The sequence below is a fragment of the Phyllostomus discolor genome, chromosome 9 (genome assembly GCF_004126475.2).
Source record: "Phyllostomus discolor isolate MPI-MPIP mPhyDis1 chromosome 9, mPhyDis1.pri.v3, whole genome shotgun sequence".
In the NCBI taxonomy this organism is placed as follows: domain Eukaryota; kingdom Metazoa; phylum Chordata; class Mammalia; order Chiroptera; family Phyllostomidae; genus Phyllostomus; species Phyllostomus discolor.
Genome location: NC_040911.2, coordinates 87,966,949 through 87,993,728, shown reverse-complemented (window position 1 = coordinate 87,993,728; position 26,780 = coordinate 87,966,949). Strand labels below are relative to the sequence as shown.

General features: G+C 49.5%; 1 protein-coding gene across 4 annotated transcripts in view; it reads right to left on the bottom strand.

Annotated features, from left to right (window-relative positions):
* DLGAP4 (DLG associated protein 4) overlaps nt 1-26,780 on the bottom strand; it is a 192,320-nt gene that overhangs the window by 38,669 nt on the left and 126,871 nt on the right. Inside the window, exon 1 of one of the 4 annotated variants that reach the window (XM_028523761.2) lies at nt 16,490-17,511. The exons of the other annotated variants lie outside the window; for them this stretch is intronic. Coding sequence (XP_028379562.1) covers nt 16,490-16,520 — 31 coding nt within the window. The 5' untranslated portion in view covers nt 16,521-17,511. Of the gene's footprint in view, nt 1-16,489; nt 17,512-26,780 lie in introns of those variants that run through there. 4 annotated transcript variants of the gene reach the window in all.

Genomic DNA, 26,780 nt, shown 5'->3' with positions numbered 1-26,780 from the left:
CACCAGGGCATCAGACAGCACAGTCAGGGCTTAAAACACCTCCCTCTGGGAAGTCTGGCGGCATGCAGCCCCTACCTGAGATGATAAACCCACCCTTGCAATAAGTGCTCAGCTGACACTTGCTTCCCCATACCAGCTGCAGAGTTACAGGCATGGTCTGCAGGTTAGGGGTGCTGAGCATGAGCACGGGTTCCTGCACTCACTCACTGTACGACTTAGGCTTCCTGGGCCTCAGTTTCTCTTATCTATAAGAAATGTGAACAATACTGGCTTGCCTCGTCCACTGCTCCAGGACTGCTGTGAGTCTCTTGAGAACATAGGTGGCAAAGGCTTTGGCGGGTAAGGAAATCGTGATTACGATCACTTGAGAGGCCCACACATCTCCTCAGCAAAGGGTCCACAGACCTTCTGTCCAATCCCAGGCCCTCCAAGGACTCCATGGACCAGAGGCTGGGGGCTCCTGGCTGGGGGAGAAGGGAGGAGTCCTATCCCTCCATGGGGCTGGGTAAGGAATATCTAGTGCCTGGCCTGAGGACCCACAACTGTCCACCCCTCCATGCCCCTCTTACACCACCATTCTAGTATTTTAGGGTGTTGACTACTGGCATCTCTGTATCGCCAAGCACCCCTCTAACTTCTCTCCACCGCCCTCTTTGTGCCAACACACCATGATTTCAGCTTCCAGGTCTTTGTACTGGCTACTCCCTGCCTGTAATACGGCCCTAATTCTGCCTCCTTCAGGTCTCACGTCCAGCATTAATCTCTCCAAAAAGCTTTCCCTGACTTGTCCCCCCTGCTCCCGCCTTGGTTCCCCTCACTGGGTCAGTACTCCATGTTTCAATGCGCCACAGGCTTTTGCCACCACACTGTTTTTTACAGGTCTCTCCCTTTAGATCTGAGCCCCTGGTGGCTCCCATCCTTGTGGCCCCATCCTGGCCCAGAAGAGGTACCCAGGCAAATGCCTACTGACACGAGATAGGACCCCATCTCTGACTTTCCCCCCAAAGAGGCACAGGCCTGCAGAACCTTCCCCCTGAAAGACCCTAAGGATGCAGCAAGTAGAGAAGTCTGCCAGAAGTGACTTGGCAAGCAGAAGGCAGAGGTGCTGGGACAAGTCATGACTACTGGCTTTTCCCTCACACCTCCGTATCTCTCCCTACTCAATTTTTCTTCCAATCACCTCTGAAAACACAATACGGTGACATTTGGGATGATCGCTTTGAAAGAACACCTACTCAAGGGAAGGTCACCAACCAGCCTACTCTATCTACAGAACCCTGCTTCCAACAATGACAAAATGTTAGGCACACTTTGAGAACTGGCTGAATATTAGCAGCTAATAATCACAGTTACTGTTTTTTATCGTCTGCTCAGGAGCTGGTGGCTACTGCAGTGGCCCAATCACTGTATGAGGTCCTTACACCTGCATCATATTGATCCCAAGGTGTTTTCACCATCTCCTATTGTGCTGCTGAGGAAACAGAAGCTCAGGGAGGCTGAGGGATTTGCTCAGCATCGCAGAGCACATCATGTTTTCTTTGCTAAGTGAGAGTGAGCCCTACAAGTTTCAACATCCACAAGCCGACCTTCACAGCACAGCACCCAGTTTCACAAATAACAAAAATACAAGCTTACTGACATGCAAGACCGATACACAACATTCCTAGGAAGCTTAGAAGCTGTTGTGAGAGAGAAGTCTGGTCTCCCCTTTCTGCTGGAGGAATCTGGCTAGAGTGTACTTCCACTAAGACCTCTAGCCCAAGCCAGCACCCCAAAGCAACTTGAAGAAGTCAGTCTTTACCTTGACGACTTCTGCCCCAGAGTTTTTGCAAGCATACTGATCAGCTGCCTAGGCTCTGGGCTGTCCCGTGACATGCTCACAAAGAGACCTGTGACATCACTTACCCCTCAAACAGCCCCTTCCCCTCCCAGGACTGCCACCCATCTGTAAAGGCTGGGGACTGTACTAGGTTGGAGATGGCACAGGTTCCACTGGGTGAGCTACTTTTGGTCAACCGCAGTGCCTGCCTATGTCAAGTAGGATCCTGAAGCTGTGTCTGGGCTCAGGGAGAGTGATGGTTGACTGATGGTGTCTGCCATGGGCCTAATATTGGAAGTAACTACCAAGTACAAGGTATTTGTTGTCCCTGGTCAAGATGATCACCACGGAAATAATTCAAACTGTATGCTCATAATGCAGAATCACTGTCCTTGATCCTCCCCCAAAACCTTTACCCCTCGTCCTCTCTTGCAGGCCCACTGACTTCAGAGCTTTTTGGGCGATGCTTTAGATCCAGTAAGATGGGAAAACAGCCATCGGTCTCACAGTCTACTGTTCTTAGACTGACTTACCAATGAGGAACCCTACATAGCTAAGAGCTGTAAGAGAAGAGGTTGCAGCCAATATTGTCACTTAAGTGCCAAATGACCTTGGGGAAGCCACTTCCAAGTTTCTGTTTCTTCTATAAAATGGGGTCCAGAAGCCCTATTTTCCTTGCAGTTAACTGCATTTGAACACTCCAGAATTCTCAAGGCTGTAAAGGGAAGTCCATTATCTCACTGATTTTGGGATGTACACGTGATAGAAGTATTGTCCCATTTCTCAGAAGAGAAAGCGGAGGCTGAAAAGTGGAGGAACTTGGCGGAAATCCCACAGCAAGTAGCTGCTAACTGAGGAATTATGCCTGGGTCACCTGATTAAATCCCTAGTCCTCCCCATTCCATTACTCCACCTCCACAGCAAGGCTGTGTGGCCAGGCTCCATGCAATCCCCTCCAAGCCACCCTGGGCTTTGGAGCCGAGACTGTCTCTAGAAAGTTGTGTCTCTTTTCACAACTCTGCGGGAATCTGTCATATAAAGCTTAGATTTACAGTGTGCATTAATTAATTTGGAGAACTGATCAGCACCGAAAGAGTTAATTATTCAGAGACATCACCTGATCTCCCTTTCCACTACATCTCCTTAAAATGGGCTGGTCCATAAGGACCTGGCGTGCTCAAATTCACATAGTCAGAACGCAGAACAGTGGTTGCTGGGGACAGGGAGAGAAAAACATTGCATTGTTTAATGAGTACAGAGTCTCAGTTTTGCAAGACGAAAGAGTTCTGGAGATGGATGGTGGTGATGGTTGTAAAACAACGTGAGTGTACTTAATGCCACTGAACTGTATACCTCAAGAGTTAAAATGGGAAATTTTTATTAGATGCATTTTATCGCAATTTTAAAAAATGGGCTGAGGAATCTACTGAAGAGTTCTCTAAAATGAGCCCAAGCTACCATACTGCTTTCATTTTCTGATCCCAAATCCAAGAGTCACAAAATAAAATATTTAGAACTACTTTAAGCATGAATTTTTAAAAATCTGATTTAAGTATATTTGTGAGCAAGGGCTGATTTATAACTTGCTTATAATTTCTTTCCTGAGATTCAGATAACAGAAATCAAAAGAATTCAAACAGAAAATAAAAAAGACTGGAGGTGATTAATATGTTAGTAACACAGAACCTTAGAAAGGAGCTAAATGGGAGATTATGTGGACATAAAAAAAAACTTAAACAAGAATTAACTGTAATATATTGCGTAATATTATAAAAAATAGAAAAAAGTCATTTTCAGCCCATTGTCCTAATGCAAGTACTATTATTATACTGGGTTGACCAAAAAGTTCATGTGGTGTTTCCCGTAAAATAAAGACACAGTTTTCATTTTCACTAATAACTTAATGATTTAGAGTATATCAGCTATCTTCTGGTGGTATAATATTGATTATTCTCAATTAATGTCTCAATTTGATCGCTATCAACTTCAACTGGTCTACCTGGCTGTGGAGCATCATCCAGCGAGAAATCTCCAGCACGAAACTTCGCGAACCACTTTTGACATGTTCCATCAGTCAGAGCACCTTCTCCATATCGTGTACAAATCTTTTACGTTTCAGTTGTGTTTTTACCTTTCTTGAAATAAGAAACCATAATATACCAAAAATGTCACTTACTGTCTTCCACTTTCAATATTAAAATCGCTACACAAAAATTCACCAATTTTGATTAAGTTTTTTAAACACGCTATTATGACAGTTATCACAATACAATTTAATAGAATTATTTCGAATGAAGTTAAAGACAACTAAGTACTACGAGAGCCATCTTATGGAAAAAAAGCAAAAGAACTTTTTGGCCAACCCAATATCATTCTATCCAATAACTTTTAAACTGTGACCATTTTGGAATGGTAGCCTTGCTAAAAAGAATTAGTAACTCCTCCTTTGGCTTTCTTAAACAGAGGCAGTGTTGTAGAATAGAAAAAAACAAAAACAAAAACAAAACCAGTGAACCAGGACCAACTCTTGTTTAAGCTCTGAGGCTTTGGACAAAGAGCTTCACCTCTCTGTTATGTTATCTCCAAGAGCAGCAACAACAGCACAACCTGCATCCCTCAGGAACAGAAGCAACAGGGCCTTGTGGACGAGGAAGTGGTACGTGAAAAGAAGTTAACAATAACCTGGGAGTGCTGAAGAAGCCTTTTCTTGATGACTGATGACCAGTATGAAAACCAGTAATAAGTATGGGAAAGTTCTGGTGTCATTTTAAAACAAAACCACTTGCAGTACTTTCATCATCACACCTCCTAATCAGTGGCACCTCCACCTCCTCTCGGGTGAGCAGAGTGTTCCCCGCAGACCTCTCTAGGTCCTGCCTGACCTTGCAGACTGCGCCAGATGTACCAGTACCTCTCCTCGTTCCTTCAGTACGCCCAACACTTTCCACCTCAGGGTCCCGAATCCTGTCCTGACTGCGTCCTCCCCTAGGATGCCTTCTGAATAGGTCCCTCTCAGCACCTATGTATTTCCTTCAGGGGTCTTATCTCAGTTTGACAGTGGCTTGTGTATCTTGTTACCTGCTTGGATGGGGATTCCAAACTGGATGGAAGCTCATGGGAAAAGAGATCAAGTCTATCTATCTTCTTCCCAGCTCTCTCCCTGGCTCCGCTCTTGGCACCCTGAGCACAGGAATGGCTGACAGTTTGGCAGCAGAAGTGGAGCTGAGGTGGGGAGGAGCTGACTGGGATGAACCAAACCCTCTTCCCCTGGACTGTTACCACACTACTTCACATGCCCCTTTGAGGAACGCGCTGGGGCAGCTGTAGCAGCGGCAGCTCTGCCTTTGTAGGTGCTGTCAGACAAGCCCCACTCCTCCTACCCACACGGGCCTGTGCTGCAGGCAGGCAGGCAGGCAGCTCCTGACTGCTACCACACCCCTGAGCAAGGCAACAGCCTAATCACGAAGCGTGGGAAGCTTGGGAAGACAAGAAAGTTCCAGGAGAGGCTGGAACTAGCAAATCTATTTACAGCACGCTCAATAATGGCCTTCTCATCAAGGTCCCCAGCAGGAAACTGGCCTGTGGAGTGATGACCCTGCAGAGACAAACCCCAGCTCTGAGTGCCTGGCTGGCTCTGACGGCTCTGGGCAGGCCTCTGCAGCTTGATCTCGGCTGTTCTGGCCCCTGGACAGCCAACTCCTAACATCCCTCCCACCCCCTGGGTGTCTTCCCCTCCCCCAACCACAGTGTCCTCCTTTTCCCTACCCACAGTGTCCCTTAAAATCTCCATCCACCTGGAGCCTACCCAAATTTTGAGGTCCTGAAGGTCACCTCTCTAAAGCCTACCTGGATTCATTGCCTATTTACCAGCAGAGCTCTGCAGTCAGCAAACAGCCATCAAATGATCAACTCCCCTCTAGACACCCCACGCAGCCCACCTCCACATTTCCAGGCATGAGACATGCATAGTCTTCAGCTATTTCAAGACTCCTCTCTCCCTTCAATATCAATAACAGCAGCAGCTAACATTTCTTAAGTGGTTCCTCTGTACCAGGCACTGCTCTCAGGGCTTTACATACATTCTCTCATCTTCACGCTGAGACTAATGTCAGGTAATATTATTGTCTCTATTTTGCAGGTCAAGAAACTGAGGCCCAGAGTAGTTAAGCAACTTGTCCAAGGTCTTGCAGCTCTGGGAGGTGCCTCAGGATCTGAAGCCCAACAGTATGACTCCAGAGCTATGCTCTTAATAACTACGGGTTGCATGACCTTTGGGGCATGGGCTTCTCCTCACTGTGCCTGGCCCAGTTGTACATGCTTGAGATTTCTAAATGTCAGCTTTCTACATTCCCAGGGAGCAACACAGCCAGGTGCGGATCATTAATGCAGTCATTCAACAACAACTTCCAGATCACCTGTGTGTTCAGTGTGTGCCCTTAGGGAGTGGACCTGAACCAAACTGGCTCTGTGTTTGGGGACCTTGTGACTGTCGAGAGGAGAAAAGTACTACAGGAAAATCCTATTTGTTGAAACAACAACACTATTACCATAACCTGCTTTGGCAAGAAATTCCTTAGAAAAAGCACAAAGGAACAGGAAATTAAGACTCTAGCTTGTTAGATAACAGGTAACCTTTGACACATACAATCCAACCAAACCAGGTGTTATGATACTCTCTCACTAGCTTCCAAGGGACCGAAATCAATTTCACTGAATAGCAGAACTACAGGAACACCCTTCTGCCAAGAAACAAGCGGGGGATCTGAGGTCCGGAGTTGGAAAGGGGCTTGCCTAAGGGCACTATCAACAGTAGCAAGCCATGGATCCTGCTCTCCCATCCCGTCCTCTCCAAGTCCCTGGCACTGGGAATAGGGCACAAAGGCTTTCAAGCCATTTACATCCTTAAGAAGAAACCACCAGGGTTGAGGTAAGTACCCACACTGACTGAGAGTTTTAAAGTCTTCATGGTGAGCAGGGCACCGGCTCTTACCTTCAGGGAGAGTAGAACTGTCCTGTGAAAGCTGGATTCAGAAGGCCAGGATTTCTTCCCCAGGCCAACACAGGCCCAGCTCTAGCTCAGCCCTGCCCCGGAAGGACGGGAGTTTAAAAGGCAGTAGCTTCCCACCTGGGGCCACACCCAGGTGAAGCTGACTTCACCAGGAACCCGTTGGACTGGCTGTCTCCCAGACAGCAGCGGCCCGGGCCAGAACACCAGGCTGCCTGGCTGCAGCCTGGCACCTCTCCCTCGGGGCCCCACCTAGCTCCCACAGCAGCCAGGACTCCAGAACAAGGATAGGAGCAGCAGGTGGGGAAGAGGCTTGCCCCGCTACTAGTGAGGCCAACTCAGCCTGGATCTTCCAGTGCCCGCCCCAGCCTGGGCTGGGTCTGCTGCAGCTTCCTGCTTTGGCTTTTCCTTTCACTTTGGTTTTTAACCCCAAAGTGAAACTAAAGACTGCGACGATGTAGGAAAGATGCTGAGAATTAAGACCCCGGAGAGCTGAGTGCCTGGTAAGGCTGCTGATTCACTGGGAAAATTGGGAGGAGACCCTCAACTCTAGGCCTCAGTTTCCCCATTGGTAAAACAAGAGGAAGGAACTGGGCTGGTGATTTTAAACTTGACAAATGATAGAACTTCCCCTTCCTTATTCCTGCCACCACTGAGGACTGAGCTGTAGAAATGACCTGTGGGGAACCCCAAAGGGCCTCCCTGGTGGCTTGGAGGAGGAGGCAAAATTCTGGCTGCAATGTGGAGACCCTCCTGGTCTCCCTGACTACCTCTCCCTCTCACTTGTCATCTGAACACCTTTTGTCCTGAAGGACCAGGAGTACTGAGACACAGTAAATTCATGAAGTCCCTAGGTACAGCATGACCCTATCTTGGCAAAGCAGGAGAAGACACTCACTAACAGATGCCCTAAAATTATGCCTGAGGGCTGACGAAGCCATCTGCTAAGACTGGCAGCAGCCCACACAGGACTGGTCCAAATTTCAGACTCTGCTAATCCCAGGGTGCTTGCAAGTACAGTGTTAAGACCACTGTAATCTGCTTTATGGTGTTTTCCCATTGGTCAGTTTACCAAGTCTTCCTAGCCTGGTGACATGAGAAAGTCAGGGATGAACCCCACTAATGTTCAGATGAGGAAAACTGAGTTTCAGAGAAGGGTAGGGACAGTGGCTAAGCCAGCTCTGGGATTCAGGAGCTCAGTAAATATTTGCTGGACAAGAGAGCTTGCCAGCCCAGCCGTTGCCAAGCAGGTGCAGCACAAACCAGAAAACTTCAGGAAGGAGTATATAACAAGGGGGGCGGGGGGACGCCTCTCCCTGGAGACTAAGTCACAAACAGGTCCCAAGGTACCCAGAACAGAGTCTCCTTCCCCCACTCTTGGCTCCAGTCCCGATGCCCCCTCGCCCATTTCCTCCCTTCATTCCTCACTTCCTCCCATCTGTACCGTACTCTGGAGACACCTCAGTGGCTGGCGACTGCTGGGGGATACTAGCTAATCTTCTCCTCTCTGTGCTGGAGAACAATGATTCTTAACCAAGGAAATTAATTTGAATCTGGGGTGGGGGACAGGGTACTCTTAAAAATATACATTTTCAGAATGCAAAAGAAGGCAATCTGAAAATATCTAAAAAAAAAATTAAGATGCACAGACTCTTTGAAATAGTAATTCCACTTGTAGGAACGGCTCCCACAACCACGCAGGCGCATGCACACAGGCCTGTGAGGAAGGGCGACTGCTGCAGCGCTGCTCATAGCAGCGAGGCTGGGAACGACCTACATGAGCCTGGGGACTGGACAAACCACTGGTGGTCCATCCGTCGGTGGACTGTCACACGGTCACAGAAAAGGAGGCCATGGACCTGTGCGCGTCCACAGGGAATTACCTACAGCAGAGAGAGACTGTGCGAAGAGGAGGAGACATAGAACAGTAGGCAGAGCCTACATCACCATCCGTGTAATGAGAAGGGATGTTACTGACAGAGCTGCCTGCATATGCAGAGCATCTCTGGAAGGAAACAGACGTCAAGACTGTTCATCGCAGTTATCTGGGAGCCCAGGTGGGAGAGACACTAATTTTTCACTGGGCACTTTTTTCTACAGAGTGTGAAATGTTTAATTCCATACATGTAGTGTTTTTTTTTTCAGTAAAAATATAATTTTTACACACAAAAATAACTCCAGCAAAATGTACCCAAAGAAGCCTCCCTCTAGGTCTCAGGCATCAGACTCCCTGGGGCCAGAGCCCAGGTGCCTGGGTTTTTAAGTTTCCTCAACGGCTGTTCTGTTCAGCCTTGCAGAACAGGCAGTCAGCCTGAGAGTAGATGGGGGCAGCCTAGGCACCTTAGGGTCTAGGCATGGGCGAAAATGTCAGGGAAAACTTGACCTTAAGCCACAGGGAATTAACTACCTGTGCCTTAAGTAATTCAAAGGATTTGAAGAGGGCTTTGAATGCAGAACAGGCATAGCTAAGAGGAGGGGGATTTCCGCTTGAAGGACTGGGGAAAGACAGAGTCAGGCTGGAAGATGGATGAAAAGGAAGGAATGTTTCTCAATGTGTGATACTGGCAAGTCCCTTCCCCTCCCAAGACTGGTTCCCACTCCAAGGAAGTGAGGGGGCTGGGCCAGAGTCCTCGGTAGAACTGATATCCTAGGATCTGCCTTTATTTCAACTCATTTAATATTAAAGTAGGCAGGGAGGGTCCCCAGCTCAGCACATGGCCATAGGGCTCCACACCTGTGCTGACTGTAATCAAATATTTGGGGACTGAAGAAAATTCAGGCCAGGATTGTAGGTATAGCAGCCCTTGGGCGACATCCCCTGCGGCAGAAAGAGCAGATGGCTTTTTGTTGAGATGCCCTTGCTCACCTTCTTGTTAATAATTAAGTCATTACTGAGGACTTTTTTTTGTCCCTTTTGAAGTTCAGTTTGCAGAGACCTGCTGCTTTGCCTTGCTTTACCATGATGCTCTAGGCTGAGTGCTCGCAGGTTATAACAGTCTAGGTCTAAGCCACAGGCCCAAAATACAGGGGTATGCTGTGAGAGGGGCCACGGGTGGAGAGCTCCGGAGTGTTGGGTGGATCCTGACTAGAGCTGGTTGATACTGTGGACTCTGGGAGGTCAGAAGTTAAGTCTCTAAAACAGCCCTGCTTGCCACTGTATCCCTGGGCCAGCTCCCCACCTGGTACACAGCAGACACTTAATAAATATCTGCTGAATAAATGGGCAGTTCAGTCACTGATTTCCAGAGAAAAGTCACTGATTTTTGCGACCTTGGTCAAATCACTCTAGAAAGCAAGGATGACGAGAATAGTAATGGTCTCCCAAGGTTGTATAAGGATCTACTGAGCTAAGGTGGATAAAAGTGCTCTGCAAATAAGCCAAACACACACTAGGGATATACAACCAATGTTCTGAAAACAAAATAAAAAGAATGAATATATGGGAGCATGATCAAGTTTACAAAAAAGCATTTGACAAAGAGTAAAACATTAACCAGAAGGGACGGCACAGGTTGCTCTAGTCCACTGTTACAATGTCTGAATGGCACTTTTCAGGCTGTGTCTGTTCCAAAGGAACACAAAAATCTCGCATCAAAACCTCTGCCCAGATTTAGGTATGAAAAACCTGGGTGCAGTACAATCGTACCCTACACACGGCTGGGCTCAGAGAGTATTTGCCAGAGCAGACTGGCATGTGGATCCTGGGGGTTTGCAGAAGGCAAGGGAGGAGTGGGGCGAGACCGGCACGGAGGCTGTGCCTATTACGTGGCTGCTCTGCCTCCCACCCAGGGCCGAGGCCCTGCTCAGGGGGGCGTACAGAGAATGACTGACCAAGCCTACAGTGTTCCAGCTGCATGACGGACCAACCACTGTGGCCTCCCACAGTAGCCACCCGGTAAGTTCCAGTCCCCTTCCTTCTGCCCGATGGGTATCGCTGGCTGTAGCCTGGGAACTGGGAACTAGGCTCCATCGCCCGGCTCTCCCCTGTCCTGAGGGTTCCTTGGGACAAGCCCTTTCCTGCCTTTGTGGGTGACTGAGTCCTCTGACTAGGCCAGGAAACACCCTCTGGTGGGGGTTAGCTGAGAATCCCCATGGGCCCACTGGATCTGCCCACGGGTGGACCAGCCCATCTGTGGAGGTTGCTCACAGCCTGGTGAGTAAAACTGCTGATGCAAAGGCCCTTCACTTCACTGACTCTCCCGTCTTGAGGAAAGTCTAAGCTGGCACCCAGCCCCAACCTTCCGTATCTTCAGAAAGCAAGGTTTGTGGGCTTTATTTGCGTGTCCCCAAGCGGCAAGAAGACTCAGATTCCTGCAATGCCAACAGTAGGAACTTCCTTTCCAAAAAGCGGAGCTGAACTGTGGGAAGAGCCAGGGTTTGCAGACAGCCAGCCCTGGGTCTGAGCCACATTCTCCATATCTGTTAAATGGAGGTGGTAAGTCCACTTGCCTCAGGCTTGTTGTAAGGATTTTGTGAGAGAACCCGAGGAGGCCCTGGCCCAGAGCCTGGCCCAGAGAAGGTGTACGAGCAATGTGCTCAGAATGTTATTTCCTGCCCCAAAGCGGCAGCACCCAGTATCTTTTCTGGCCCATCAGGCCCCCCGCTGAGCTCTCCCAACTGGCCCTCCCCACTCCCATGGGCTCCTCCCGAGGCTCGCCCTCTTATGTCATCTAGATGCCTGCAAAGCTTCGCTCCAATTCCAGCCTGATTCATCTTCTGGAAAAAATCCTCCAGTTGGACTGCCACTGCTCTAACACCTCCCATGGCATCCCAAAGCCTCTGTTTTTCAGCTGATGCTCAACACTGCCTACAACATCCGGACCCCTCCCAGATTTTCTATCCAGAGCTCTGATGCATCAGCAAGATTAGTCTACTGTTTCCCTACATACACACTTACCTTCAAGCTCCGGTACTTCTAACTCTGTACAAACCAATTCCTGGAATGTCAGCCCCACCCTCCGTCTCTCTGAATCCAACCCCCTTCAGAACTCATTTCCTCTGGCTCACAGTCATTTCTTCCTTCTCAGACAATGCTTTTCCTCAGCAGATACTTAATTACAGACTATCACACAACCTCTCATAATTGTAGCCTTGTCTCCCTGGTCAGAGTGTAAGTTCGCAGAGGCAGAGGGCCTGTCTGTTCTTTCCCACCCTGTGAGAGCCTGGCCCAAGGCTGGGAGCGCAGGCCCCGGTTAGAACAGGTTTTCCAAACCCAGTTCAGCTCCAGGCTGAGCTGAGTCTAGCTCTGACCACTTGGGACCACTTCTCTTGCTCTTGTCCCATGAGGAAACTGATCACCGGCCAAACCAGACCTTGATGCTCCAGTTTTCCATGGGGCCAGTGATTTACAGAAATGGGGGAGACCTGGATGGGGAGACAGGGCTATGGCTCTTGCTTGGCCCTGGCATGCTCTGGCTCTGGAATCACAGGCATGTCCTTGTCTGCCACCTCCCTGCTTCTGCTCTCCTGTTGTGAACAAGAAACGATAATCTTTTAGCTCTAGGATACAGACTTTATTTTTTTTTTATCCTCACTTGAGGACTTTTTTTCTCATTGTTTTAGAAAGAAAGAAGTGGGAGGCAAGGAAGGGGGAAAAGGAGAGAGAGACACTAATGTGAAAGAAACATTAATCAGTTGCCTCCTGTATATGCCCTGACTGGGGATCAAACCTGCAACCTGGGAAAGTGCCCCGACTGGGAATCAAAACTACATCCTTTCAGTCCATGGAACCATGTTTCAACCAACTGAGCCACACTGGCCAGGACTGGAATAGAGATTTTATTTGTCTCTAAGGTAGCCCTGGTTCCCAGGAATGGGTGGATGAGGAATCAGCTGATTCCTACACTGGCTCAGGGTCAAGAGGTAGCCATAGCCAGGACTGGGAGAACTGGAACCTGAGAGAGACTTATACTACACACCTCATCAGCCTCATTAAATTCATGCTGACAACTAGACTGCATTCCTGCTCGGGTGTTCAATTCCACAGACTTCGCCTGCCCAGGTCTGACAGTGTCTGCTGCCAGGGTTAAGGATGGGAAGGGTAACTTGCTTCTGGAAACAACCAATCCTGCCCAAAACAAAGACGGTAAGGAGGGACTGGTTTCCTCACCTGTGAAGTGGGGATACTGGTACCCACATCTCAGGATCGATGCACTAATGCAGTGGGATAATGCCACAGGCTGCCCAGCACAGTGCGTGACACCCACTGAACAGCAGCATAGTCAACAGGTTCCCGTTTCTTGAGAGGCTGTTACTACACGTGTTCTCATCCTCACAGCAACCTGTGAGGTAGCCATTTCCATCCCAATTTAACAGGGAAGAAAACGGAGGCAGAGAAAGGTAAAGTGACCTGCCAAGGTCATACTATCTGCAAGAGTGGACCCAGGACTGAATTCGCAGTCTGACTCCAGAGGCAGCAGAGCTTCCTTGAGGAGCTGGCATGTGACAAAGGGCAGATTACTATAGAGGCCGGAGGGTACGAACAAAGGCCTGGAGCAGGAAAAGCCAAGCCAATAACTGCTCGATGTGGCTTGTGCTTCCAGGTCCCTGGGGAGTAAAGAACAACATATGGAGCCACCACTGCGGCCTTCCCATAGGGGCCCAGGGAGACATTCCTGAGCCCATCAGAGCTCTAGGAGGAAAGCCTGTCCTGTGTAGTGTCCACAACCAGCAGGTCTCACTCAGTGACCCTCTGGGTGTGTCTAGCTACTGCTGGGATGAGAAAGCCAGTGAAGGTGGTGACTCAGTCCCAACCAGCCTCCAATTAGTCCTGTTTAAATCTGAGATGAGCTCAGAGGCTGGGGAAATGTCAAGCAAATGCTTCTGGCAGAACTGATGCCAGACCCAGAGAAGGTGGCCTGAGGGGTAGGCTACCAGGCAGACAATTTGGAGCAAAGCTGTGGGCTGTGGGGGAAGAAAAGTAAAGAGCCTTCAAGCCCACCCCAACGAACCCATGCTGTGGGCCCCCCCCCCCCCCCAACAGGTGCCTGTTCTCAGGGCCTCCTATTCTTCATTCACCTGTGAAACTGAGAACTCCTCTAGTTTCTGACTTCCTTCTAGGACTGCTGTGAGGAACAATGGTCAGAAAAGAGCCTGGCAGATTACACAATGCCTCACACAGCAAGTGAGAAATTAGAGGATTACTCCTATTACTTATTGAAACAGCCAGAAGGTGCTTTCCTTGCCAGAACCCCAACCATAGGCAGCTGGGGGAGAAGCTGGGCATCTGTCTTGTTTCCACAAAAAGAAAAGTGATTCAGATATTATGAGGAGGTGAAAGTTCATATTTATTAAGGACCTACGATGTACTGGGTGTTGTTTTCTTTTTTATACATAACCTCACTTAATCCCACCATAATCCTGCTGTGTAAGTATGATTATCCTGAGTCCAGATGAGGAAACGAAAGCTCAAAGAAAGCACCGTAACTTGACCAAGATTACACAGGCAGTGAGTGATGGAGACTGATTAAAACCAGGTGTTTGTGGCTCTAAAATCCATACTATTTCTACTCTCCAGAAAATTGTGTACAGACATATATTTTATTGCACTTCACAGGTTTTTTATTTTTATTTTTTTTACAAATTGAAGGCAAGACCCTCTGAGACCAGCAAAGAGGCTCTAACTTGCTTTATTGTGGTGGTCTGCAACCACACCTGCAGTATCTCTGAGGTATGCCTGTTTAAGAGGCAGAACATGCCTAGCCCAGCTCAAGCACTGCCTTCTGTTGGACTTCTCTCATGCCTTTGCCCAGCCAGAACCCCTTTCCTACGAAATCCCACAGCTCATCATTAGCACGCACCTGGCAGCCTCCAGCCCATTCTCCCTCTTATTCTGTGGTCAAACACACTTTTAGCAGGTAAAATGAGATGCAGGTGCAAATAGGTGATGTTTGAATGACCTTAGAATCCTCAAATGTCAGAGCTGGAAGCACCTAAGAGGCCATGCCTAATCCTCTCATTTTCTAGAAGGAAAAACACAGAGAAGGGGACTCTTGTTTGAAGTGACACAGCATCAGAGCCAGGAACAGAACTCCGACACTCTGCCTCACAGAATTTCTTCAAGCAGTCCATGATTTCGGAACCAGTCATGGGACAAGGGTTATTATTCCCATTTTACAGATAAGGAAGCTGAAGCCCAGGGAAAGCAGCCTCCCTGAGAGTGGGTGCGACGAGGGGACCAGAACCTTGATGCTTCACTTCTAGGCCAGGAACCCAATCCCTTCTCCTCTGCACTGCAAGTCGGCTGTATAATGTATGAATACAGGCCCACAGTAAAAGTCACTGGATATTAGAAACGTCATTATGCACCAGTGGGCAGGTGACACCCTCAGTGACCTCCTCAGAGGCAATGCCAGGAACAGAACCCAGGAGTCCTGGTTTGACCATCTGTGGGTCCCTGGTCTTTCTGGGCCTCATCTATACGATAAGTGGGCTACCATAGCTGATCTTATTTCCTCCTCCAAAGTTCTGAGACATCCTGAGCTCCCTGACAGCAGACCCCAGCTGTCTGTGGAGCCTCTCTCCGCTGGGGACTTTGTTTCACCACTCCACAGGAAAGCAGGAAAAGCAACCAGGGCTTACAACTACAAAGTAACTATTCCCAAATGCCACCCGCCAGGCAGGGACCACCCTTAGACAAGAATGGGATGGAACATGGAAAACCCAGCTGGGCATGCCTGCTTATTTCTACAAACTGACAAGGAGCAACCAGGAATCAGGGAATAAATGAGGGACGGCCTACTTCCCACCCTATCATAGGAGCAGGGGTATTCCTGAATAATCAGGTGGTAATGGAGTGCAGGATAAGGAACTCTGGACGGGGGTCCTGGGCCCTGATCCCTGTCCTAGCATGCAGGAACTAGCGGAGTGCCCTGGGCAAGCTGCTTCCCTCGGTGGGGGCTTGGTTTAAAGACAGGGTGACAGTTCACAAGACCTGTCTACAGATGTTTCATTTGGTCATTAAGACAACTTTGTGAGGCTGGTACAATTCTTCTCTTTCAACAGATGGGGAAACTGAGGTTTGGAGAGGTTGAGGGTCTCTCTCAAGGTCACACAGCTTGAAGATCCCAGGCCCCAGAGGTCTTAGACCAGCAAACCCTCAAGGGTGGTCAGACGAAGAACAACAACTCTCTTCCCTCAGGCTCATTACAAGTCTCTGCCAGACCAAGGCAGCACAAACCCTTGTTCACCTGCCCAGTCTGGTGGCCTGCAAAGTTCTGGCACCAAAGCCCACGGCCCAGCTGCCTAGGAGGCTGCTCACCCCTGAAAATTTCATTACTCAAGTTGGCAAGAACGCAGCCCCCACCCCCAGCCGAATCTAAATAAACGCCCAAGTGATATCACATCCTGCCAGCTCCAAAATAGTCCAGGTCTGCCCACAAGCGATCACAAAGTGCCAGGCCATGCAGGGCCAAGCCGGCAGGGACGCCCAGCCCATGACACCCTTCACACACTCAAGCAACTAAAGCAGAAGCCTCAGAGCAGGAAGGCCACCCACTCCCAGCTCCGCCAGCCAGCCTGGCCCCTCCCTCCTTGCCCCCTTTGTTGGGAGGCCCAGAGGCTCCTGCCACAGTGCCAGCCCTCGCCCCAGCGCCAACCCCATGGAGCCTCAGCCGCGGCCAGCCTGCGGGCAGACTCCGGCCCGACCCGGACACCCCACCACTCACATTGCTTCAAGAGCTCCAGACACAAAGCCATGAGGGCCGGATGGGGGTCAGAGACCCAGAGACCGGCAAAGACAGAAAAGGGGAGAGGGAGAGACAGAGGAACAGAGAAGGGGAGACAAGGGGCTGGGGCAGAGAAAGCAAGGGGGTGAAGAGCCCTGGGCAAAAGAGCAGGTTCAAAAGGGGGCCTTCAGCACAAGAGACACTGAGTGGTGAGACCAATGGGACAGATGTGGGGGCAGAGAGGCAGGGAGAGCAAAGCAGGGGATCCCCACCCAGGGAAAACGGGGCGGGGGGCGGCGGGCAGAGCCCTGAAAAGAGACAAGGAGAGACAGTGACAGGGGACAAACCAAGGGAAAGCAGGGAGGGGCCCTGAAGTCGGGGAGCTGGGGAGCTTTGTCGGGGTTCCAAGGAGACCCTAAGGGATCTTGGAGATTCCAATATGTAGGGGGGAACACCAAAAGAGGAAAAAATCCTGAGGAAATGCGGGCTAAGAGGAGGCAAGACCCCAGGGATCTGCGGGTGCAGATGGAAGGGCTCCCAAAGGATATGCAGGAAGCTCAAAGGGAAGCCCTGGGGGTGTGGAAGGTGTTCTGAAAGACCCCCAAAGATGTGGGGGCGCTCAGAAAGGGAGGCTCCGAGGGATGAGAGGAGCGCGTTGAGGGGACCCGAGATGGGGAACGAGGGAGGGGCTGCGAGGCAGCGCGAGGGCAGAGACAAAGAGACAGCGAGCCGGGGAGAGACAAAGCGGGCAGAGCGGGGAGACGGGCTGAGGGCTGGCGGCTGGACAGGGGGACGGAAGCGCAAGCGGGCGGGTGGACTGACGGACGGACGGACAGACGGGGAAGAGGGCGGGGGCAGGGCCGGGCGGGGGCGGCGCCCGTCTCCTCGCGGGGCCGCGGCTGCTCCGGGCGGCTCTGGGCTGGCCCCGGGCGTCCGGGCTGAGGAGGCGGCGGCGACGACGTGGACCGGACAGATGGACGGAGTGACGGACCGGCTGGCGGCAGCGGCGGCCAGCTGCGGGCACTCACCCTCCTCCCTCACGCGGCCCGGCCCGAGGCTCCGGTTTTGTACGCCTGAGGGGCGGGGCCTCTGAGTTAAAGCCCCGCGTCGGCCCCGCCTTGCCCCGCCCTCCGCGTCAGCCGCGCGCGCGTGAACCGGGACTCTTGGGGCGTGCGGGGGCGCGCAAAGCCTGCGCGGTACAAGTCCTGTCCAGCGCGCGCACGTGTCCGGCCTGGTGCGCAAGCGCGCCGGGCGCTCAATCCTGCTGGAGTCGACCGACTGAGAAAGAGCACGGACCCACGTCGGCACGCGCATGCCGGAGCATGGGGTGGGGGGATGGTAGCTCCGCCCCTCAAGCTGCTCAGCTTAACCGGTTCCAGCTGGAACCGGACGCATGCTCCGTGCGGGAGGCGGATTGGGAGAGCTCGCACCCTTTTACTCGTGGGACAGCTATCGGCTGGGGGGCGGGGACTGAGACCTAGAGCAAGCGGCCTGAGATGGTCTTTTCACCCCTGCAGGGACAAATTAGACCTCAAGTACTACTGACTCTGTGTCGAAACTATTCATAGTTGTCTCTGCAACTGCATTCCTCACTTTGCCGTCCTTACCTGAGCCTCCCGGATTGGGTTGGAATCCTGGCTCAACCTCGAAGGCTGTGTGACCTTGGCTGCCCATTCAACCTCCCTGAGCCTACATTTCCTCTTTGACGTAATAAAACTTACACACCCACAGTCCCCTGGAGTGCAAGTACATTAGGTGCTGCCTAATTCATAAATCATTGTCTTCCAGCCTCGTGGCCCTCCCAGTTCCTTGCTTCTCCCCTGCAATTCCCTCTTTCTCAAAGTTCAGAGTCGTTATCCGGCGGGTCACATTCTTCCAGACCGCACTTACAGTAGTAAGTCTGTCACCCACAGACCCAGCTCCTGCTTCCCAGCCTGCCTTGCTGGGTGACCTAGGCAAGTCCATTCCCTTCTCTGTGCAAGTCTTTTCCAAATGTCAAATGGATAAAAGAACTGCGCCTCAAGCCAGCAACCCGGCAAGGCTCTGGGGTTGTCCCGCGGAGTTTGACCTCAAGAGGGCGCAGGAGCAGTAGCTTGGGTCCTCTTCCCCTCCCTCTTCTTACACGCTTCTGGACGCTGTGCTCCAGAACCTCCATGACTTTGGAGAGGCAGAAGATGGAGCAGAACAGAAAAGGATCAGAAAGAAAACGGAAAATAAGAAGAGAGATGTGGGGACTCCTGAGCCTCAGGGGTAGAACCAGCTCCCCCACCTGGTTCTCTTGTAAGAGACAGGAGGAAGAGCGCTTTGAGTTTCTTCTGGGAGCTCAGAGAAGAACAGCAGTGTGCCCCTGCTGTAACCTCCACTGGTGTCTCTGAAGGGCCATAAGTCCCTCCTGTGCAACAGCACCCTCTCCCCTGAAGAACAACAGGGAGCGAGTAGCAGTGGTGGAATTCCACAGCAGAAATAAGAAAGCAGAAGCCGGCCCTCGCTGGTGTGGCTCAGTGGATTGAGAGCGGGCCTGTGAACCAAGCGGTTGCAGGTTCAATTCCGAGTTAGGGCACATGCCTGGGTTGCAGGCCACGTCCCCAGTAGGGGGTGCTGGAGAGCCAACCACACATGGATGTTTTTTGAGCTCTCTCCCCTTCCCTTCCCCCCTCTCTAAAGAAATAGATAAATAAAATCTTCTAAAACAAAATAAAAATAAATAAAATCTTTAAAAAAACCCTGCCATTTAACATTCCAAAAATGATTTAATGTTACTGTATCATGAAAGAACTAAGAATGTAATGGCAGTTATTTTGTGGGAAAATAGTTTCAGTTTTCAGCCTCAAGTGTATGAAATCTACTTCATAAGAAATTATGTAAATAAAATACAACTTTTTTTGGTATAAATAAATAAAAGTGAGAAAAGAATCATAGTGAAGATGATACAGTGTTTTGGATACCACTGTCCCCATCTTTGCTTAAAGGCATATCAACAACAAAAGCAACTGAGGGCTATTGGGCTAGGCATAGTCCTAAGACTCTGAACATATTAGCTTACTTTGTCCTATGCTGCATGTGTACTATTCACTTAGTGCTTACCTTTAAACTGATTTACTTAGAAAAATTCAGGAAGCCCCTACACATGAGCCTGACTGTGTCTTGCTCTGCCCCAGCAACACCGGCCCTTGCTCCATGTCTAACACACCAGGCACCTTCCTACTCCTTGTGCCACTACTCCCCCTGCCTGGCTACTTCCCCAGCACAACTGGTTCCCTCCCTTTTTCCAAGTCTTTGCTTAAGTAGCTTTCTCAATGAGTTCTACCCTAGCTACTCCATTATGCTATCATACCCCTCCCCTCACCCTGATAGCACTCCCAGGACCCCTTTCCAATAAACCTTATACTTGTGTTACTTATGCTTTTTGCTTTGCCTGTCTTCCCCTTACCCCATGTACTCTCCGTGAAGGTGAGGGTTTCTGTTTTGTTCATTGATGTGTCTGGTGCCTAGAGCACAACCTGGCCCATTGCAGATCATCAATGAACATCTAGGCAATGAAAGGGCTGTCTGATTGCAAGGCTCACGTCCTTACCCACCATACCAGAGGGCCTCCAACATTGCATTTAAGTACTTTAGTCTCTCCTCCTTTGGGGTGACTTCTGTACCCCTGAGAGTGTAAGGAATGCCTCTGTCTTGTTCAAGAATCTCAGTCCTGGTGTTCTTGGCCTCCCCGAAAGTCCTTATACCCAATCGCTATTTCCTCCAGAAGATTCAATGGGTCTGCCTAAAAATAGGATTCAGAAGAGTGATAATCCATGCACTGAGCATAGATTAGGCACTCAATTAACCAGGACCATATCATGTCCAAGGCCTGGTGGAGCCCAGGGAGGAAGCTGCCTTCTGCCCAGTGTCCTCTGTGGAACGTGCCTATTTCAGTAATAGGGGATTCTGGTTCCTCAGCAAGTGCTCTGGGAAGGTCTCCTGGATCCTCCCATTACTCTCAGACACTGTGGCCCTTGCCCAGGCCTTACTGTGCCTTTCCTGGATCACCGCACCAACCTCCAGTCCATCAGCCCGTACTGCCACATCATTCTCCCTAAAACTCTGTGATTACACTGCACCTCTTTACCACCACCTTGGGTGGCTCCCCAGTAGACAGGATAATGGCCAACTCAAGTGAGGCAGACCCAGCTAGAAAATAGCTGCTTGGGTGTTCGCCACTAACAGGGTGACCTTGACTAACCATTCACCTTTTCTAGGCTGCAGTTTCCTTGTAAAATATCTATAAACGTGTGTGTATGTGTATGCACACACATGAGAAGTTAACTGGCTTAAATCAGGAATGTCAGATATGTGCAACTATCTTGGTCACAGCAGACATCACTAATCGATGGCGGCACACTTCTCTGCTTAACTAAAGCTCAGTGCTGACCTCCAGGGATCAGAGATGACACATGAGTTGAAGTTTACTTGCACCTCTGGACATGATGGTCTTTGAGGTTCCTCTCAGCCTCGACACTCTGGCCGCTGGACTGTCCAGTCTGACAGGAGCCTGTGGTATAATAACCAGAGACTGGGGCGGGGGCGGGGGGTCTGGAAGACCTCCACAGAGAGGGCTGGAAGACGAGGCTAGCTGGAGGGCTGACTAATTACTAGAATTTGGTCAGCCTCCCTTTTTTTGTGTCTATGGAGGGGGGTGAATCAGAGAAGAAACTGGGAGAGTTCTTGGGGAGGGGACAAAGAAGGGAGGACAGAGCATCCTGTGACCTGATAAAAAGTATCCAAGCATTCCCAAACCCAAGCCTCACAACATAGTCTGAGAATTTGAGGCACAGGGAAGGGCCGGGATCCGCCCAGAGTGACAAAGCAGAGCTAAAACTAGAACTCACAGTCCCTGAGCAAGGGTGTTCCCCAGGGCAGGAACACCCAGCTCAGCCTAGAGCCTCAAGCACTGCTAGCAAGTGACCCCAATGTGTGTATTTCTGTGTGTGTACCTGTGTGTACACACATGCAGGGGCAGAGAATGCAGCTGGCAGGAGCAGGGGTACCACTCCGTAGCCCACCACCACCACACTTGGGGTGATGTCACAGCCTCCCTTGTGATTCAGCAGGAGTGGGAGAGACACAAAGGAAGCCTGGGGAGAGAGGAGGGCCAGAAACTGGGAGGGAAGAAAGGGATACAGTGTGCAGGGAGGGACAGAGCTGAGGGAGACAGAAGGCTGAGTTGGCGGGGAGAGAGATGGGGAGGTGGAGGGGAGGGGAAGCTAGAAAAAAAGGGGTGGAAAAAGGGAGGAAAGAGAGGAAAATGAGCATGAACGGGAGGTGGGGAGAGGAAGGGGAGAGAGAGTAGGAGGGAGGGTTTTCTTTGTTCTTTCTTCTTTCTTGGAGACAGAGAGAGGAGGCAGGATAAGGCAGACCGAGGGGTGGTGGCACTCCCATGGTCTCCCCCAGGTAGGTCCTTTGGCTGGGGAGGGGCATGTATATACAGCCAAGCTGCTGCTTCCCCACCATCCCAGCTGGAGCCGACCCAGCCTGCCAGTCACCTGCCAGAGCTATTTCTGGAATGTAGAATCTGGGTCAGAAAGGAGGAGGGACAGAGGTGGTAGCATTGGCAGCTGGGAAGCTGGCTAGCTCGGATTGGGTGGGTGGGCGGGCACTCCATGCTCTGCCCACGGCCACTCCCGCGGGGTCCATCCCTCCCAGGCTCTCACTGTCTCAATAACCTCCCCCTACATCTATCTGCCCCCTGCCTATGTGCCCACGTGAGAGTGACAAAGAGCTTTCATGCCCCGAGGCAACCAGGGGCTCAGAACAGCTGTAGGTGGTGGTGGGTGGGGCCCAAAGTGTTCACTCCTAGGAGACAGATGCTAAGGAAAGGGGGCCACCTCCTGAGCAGGGTGACCCCTGAGGGGAGACCATGGATAAAAGAGGCTATGCCTGTGTGTCTGTGCGTTTCTGTATGGAGAGAGGTGATTATGGGCAGGACTGCCACGATGGTTGTCCAATTTTTACACCAATTAAGGATGCCACATATAAGGAGACGTGCCATTCACAACAAAGACTTAATTGAATTATACTTATTACGGCCAATTTCTGGCAGATGGCAGTAAAGGATCTTATGCTAATAGAAAATTGTACACTATGACAATTTTTCAAGAGACAGCAGTTATGTGCTGGGAGGGGCACCCTTGCCTAACCCAGCACAAAGGTACTGTATGGACCAACCGTGGCTCTGGGGACAGATCTCAGAATTGGGTGGCTGTGATTTTCCCCAGGAAATAGATGAGTTTTATGAGCATGAGGGGATCATGAGCATGTGGAAGAGAGAGAAGCAAGTATTTAGTGCTCATTGTGGAGACTTGGAGGGAGGGCTGACCAGGGAAACGTGGACAGTGAAATTATTTGGTGGCTCCAATCTGCTAGAGGCAGGGTGTCCTCAGAGGTGTGGAGGTGGCATGAGCCTTGGAGACACACATGTATGTGAGTATGTGTGCAGGTGTTTATAGAGATTATGTGTACATATGAGAATATCAGTGTGTATGTGATTTTATGTATGTTTTCATATCATATATAGGTCTAAGGGTACAAAAACTTGACAAATATCTATAAGGAGGTGCATGTGTGCACAAATGTCTGGGTAGGTGAGACCTTTTTGAGTGATCCGGTTTAGGCTAAAGCCCCAGTTGAGAATAACTGAAGCTCTTACATCCCTACATTTAAAGTCAAATGCTGAGAACTTCCAGCCAAGATGGAGACACAGGTAGGTACACTTTGTCTTTTTGCACAACCAAAATGACAACAAATTTAAAATTAAAAAATAACCAGAACTGCCAGAAAATCAAACTGTATGGAAGCCCAACAACCAAGGAGTTAAAGAAGAAACATTTATTCAGACTGGTAGGAGGGGCAGAGATGGGCAGCCAGGGCGAAGAGGAGGCACAGCAAGGCAGGGGCTGGCAGACCAGGTGGTCCCGCATTTGAATGAGGGTAAACCGGGAGGAACAACTGGGAAGTGGGACAGACCACCCAACCCAGGGTTCCAGTGTGGGAAAAGAAAGCCTCAAAATCTCTGGCTGTAAAAACCTGTGGGGGTTGCAGTGGCGGGAAAAACTCCCAGCCTCACAGGAGAGTTCATTGGAGAGACACACAGAGTCCTAGGACATACACAAACCCACTCACCCAGGAATCAGCACCAGAAAGGCCCAATTTGTTTGTGGGTAGCAGAGGAAGTGACTGAAAGCTGGCCAACAGCTGAGCAAGTGGCACTGTTCACACTCTGACCCTTCCCCCACACACAGCGCCACAAGGCAGTGAAGTGAATTGCCCCACCCTGGTAAATACCTAAGGCTCTGCCCCTTAAAATATAACAGGTGTGCTGAGACAAAGAAATATGACCCAAGTGAAAAAAACCGACCAAAGCTCCAAAAATAGAACTAAGCAATGAAGAGATAGCCAGCCTATCAGATGCAGAGTTCAAAACTCTGGTAATCAGGATGTTCACAGAAACGGTTGAATATGGTTGCAAAATAGAGGAAAAAGTGAAGGCTATGCAAAGTGAAGTAAAGGAAGATATACAGGGAACCAACAGTGAAGGGAAGGAAACCAGGAATCAAATCAATGATTTGGGGAAGGAAGAAATAAACATTTGACCAGAACAGAATGAAGAAACAGGAATTCAAAAAAATGAGGAGAGGCTTAGAAACCTCTGGGACAACTTTTAACATTCCAACATCTGAATCATAGGGGTGCCAGAAGGAGAAGAGCAAGAGCAAGAAATTAAAAACTTATTTGAACAAATAATGGAGAACGTCCGCAAAGGAAACGGACTTCCAGGAAGTCCGGGAAGCTCAGAGAGTCCCAGAGAAGTTGGACCCAAGGAAGCACACACGAAGACACATCATAATTACATTACCCAAGTTTAAAGAGAAGGAGAGAATCTTAAAAACAGTAAGAGAAAAGGAGACAGTTACCTACAAAGGAGTTCTCATAAGACTGTCAGCTGATTTCTCCAAAGAAACTTTGCAGGCAAGAAAGAGCTGGAAAGAAGTATTTGAAGTCATGAAAGGCAAGGACCTACATCCAAGATTACTCTATCCAGCAAAGTCATCATTTAGAATGGAAGGGCAGATAAAATACATCCCAGATATGCTCAAGTTAAAGGAGTTCATCATTACCAAGCCCTTATTATATGAAATATAAGGGACTTATAAGTTAAAGGGACTTATCTAAGACAAAGAAGATCAAAAGTATGAACAGAAAAATGACAACAAATTCACAACTATCAACAACTGAACCTAAAAAACAAAACCAAAAACAAACAAACAACTAGAACAGGAACAGAATCATAGAAATGGAGATCACATGGAGGGTTATCGGTGGGAAGGTGGAGGGGGGAGAATGCAGGAAAAGGTACAGGGACTAAGAAGCATAAAGGGTGGGTACAAAATAGACAGGGGGAGGTTGAGAATAGCATAGGACATGGAGAAGCCAAAGAACTTACATGTTCAACTCATGGACATGAACTAAGGGGATAGAGGGAATACTGGTGGGAGGGGGGTGCAGGGTGGAGGGGAATAAAGGGGAGAAAAAAATTCAGCACCTGTAATAGCTTAATGAATAAAATATACTTAAGAATTTTTTTTAAAGCCAAATGCTGAATCATCCATGTGGGCTGTGCTGGGTGATGGGGTAGGCTGTGAGTGACTGAGATTTTGGCCTCAATTCCCAATCCTTTCCTGAATTCATGCCCTTTGCTATGTAACTGCAGCTTCCCCCACAAAAGGTGGAGTGTATTTCCTTAGACCTTGGCCTTGGACTTATGTGAGTTACTTTAATCAACCAAATATAGGCAGATCTAACAGAGACTTGAAATGTGCTTGCAAAGTGGGGCTTGCCCTTTTGTACCTCTGCCACCACCATGAGAAGGGCAGGCCCTGGCCGGGGCAGCGACTCCAGGAGGAGGATGTAGGATAGGCAGAGCAGAACCAGACAACCTGCGCACTCGTGAATGAGAACACGTGTGTATTATGTGTGCCACTGAAATTTGGTGCTTGTTTGTTACACAGCATTATTGTGGTAATAGCTGGCAGATAAAGAAACTGGTACCAAGAGCAGGGTGTGTTAGCAACAAAAATATGTACCATTAGCTCTGGGACCAAGTACGAGCAGTAGGGAAAATGTTACAGGAGGCTTGAAAAAAGGTGACCCATATCACGTAGAGATGAAATGCTTGGTAAAACTGCCAAACTACAGCAGCTTGATGGCAGTACATGGATTTGGGCAAGATAGTACCCAGGCAAAGTGCTGAAAGCAAAAGCTGGCTCCTTGGGGCTGTATTTGAGAAGGACTTAGAAGAAAGAGAATTCATAAAAGAAATAGGGCCCTGGACAGGTAGCCCAGTTAGTTAGAGCATCACTGTCCCAATATGCCAAGGTTGCAGGTTCAATCCCTGGTCAGGGCACATACAAGAATCAACAAATGAATGCATGAAGCAGATCAATGTTTTTCTCTCTCCCTCTCTAAAAATCAATTAAAAAAAAAGAAAAGAAATAGGGAGTGTTATAGGGTAGAGTATGTTTGGAGGGAATACAGAGGGCCCAGAACTTGTTGAGTTGGAAAATAAATCCACCAACTCTAGTTTCTCCTGCTATTACATCATTCTCAAATTAAGATACAGATCAAACCAAGGACAAAGGACAAAGATCAAACGAAGGTTATGGCCAGTTAAGATATAGCATGTGGACAAGATCAAAGCAAGGGTGTGGTTGTAACATCTTTTACTAATGCTATAAAATAATGAGGTACTCTCCAGAAGATGCTCTCGGCGGCTCAAAGGGGCTTCCAGAAAGCTTCGAGGGCTTGGCCACACAGAAGCCTGATGCACCCAAAGTAGTCATAATTGAATCTAGAGAGACTGGTCTGATTCAAAAATAATTGTGGGTGCGGTTTTAGAACATGGAGTTAAGTGGAATCAAATACAGAGAAAACCCATAAAGTGTCTGAGGTAGGTGTGTGGCCGAAACTATGATCAGTTTAGGCAGAAGGGACTGAGACCATTCAAGATATAAGACATCTGGGTCCCTCTCTTCAGGGACAAAGCAGGCTAAGAGAGCTATTCAGCTGCCCAAAGGGCACACTCTTCAATGCTCTCTTCAGAAGTGTCCAAAAAGGTGAATAGAAAAGGAAGGGCTTTCAGAGAGCAGAGCCAAGAGCTTTGGAGAACAATGGCTTAGGGAATCAACCCCAGGTGGTACGGCTTGGGCCTCAAGGGAAATTTCCTATCCTAGAGTATTCGTGCAATGAATTTGTC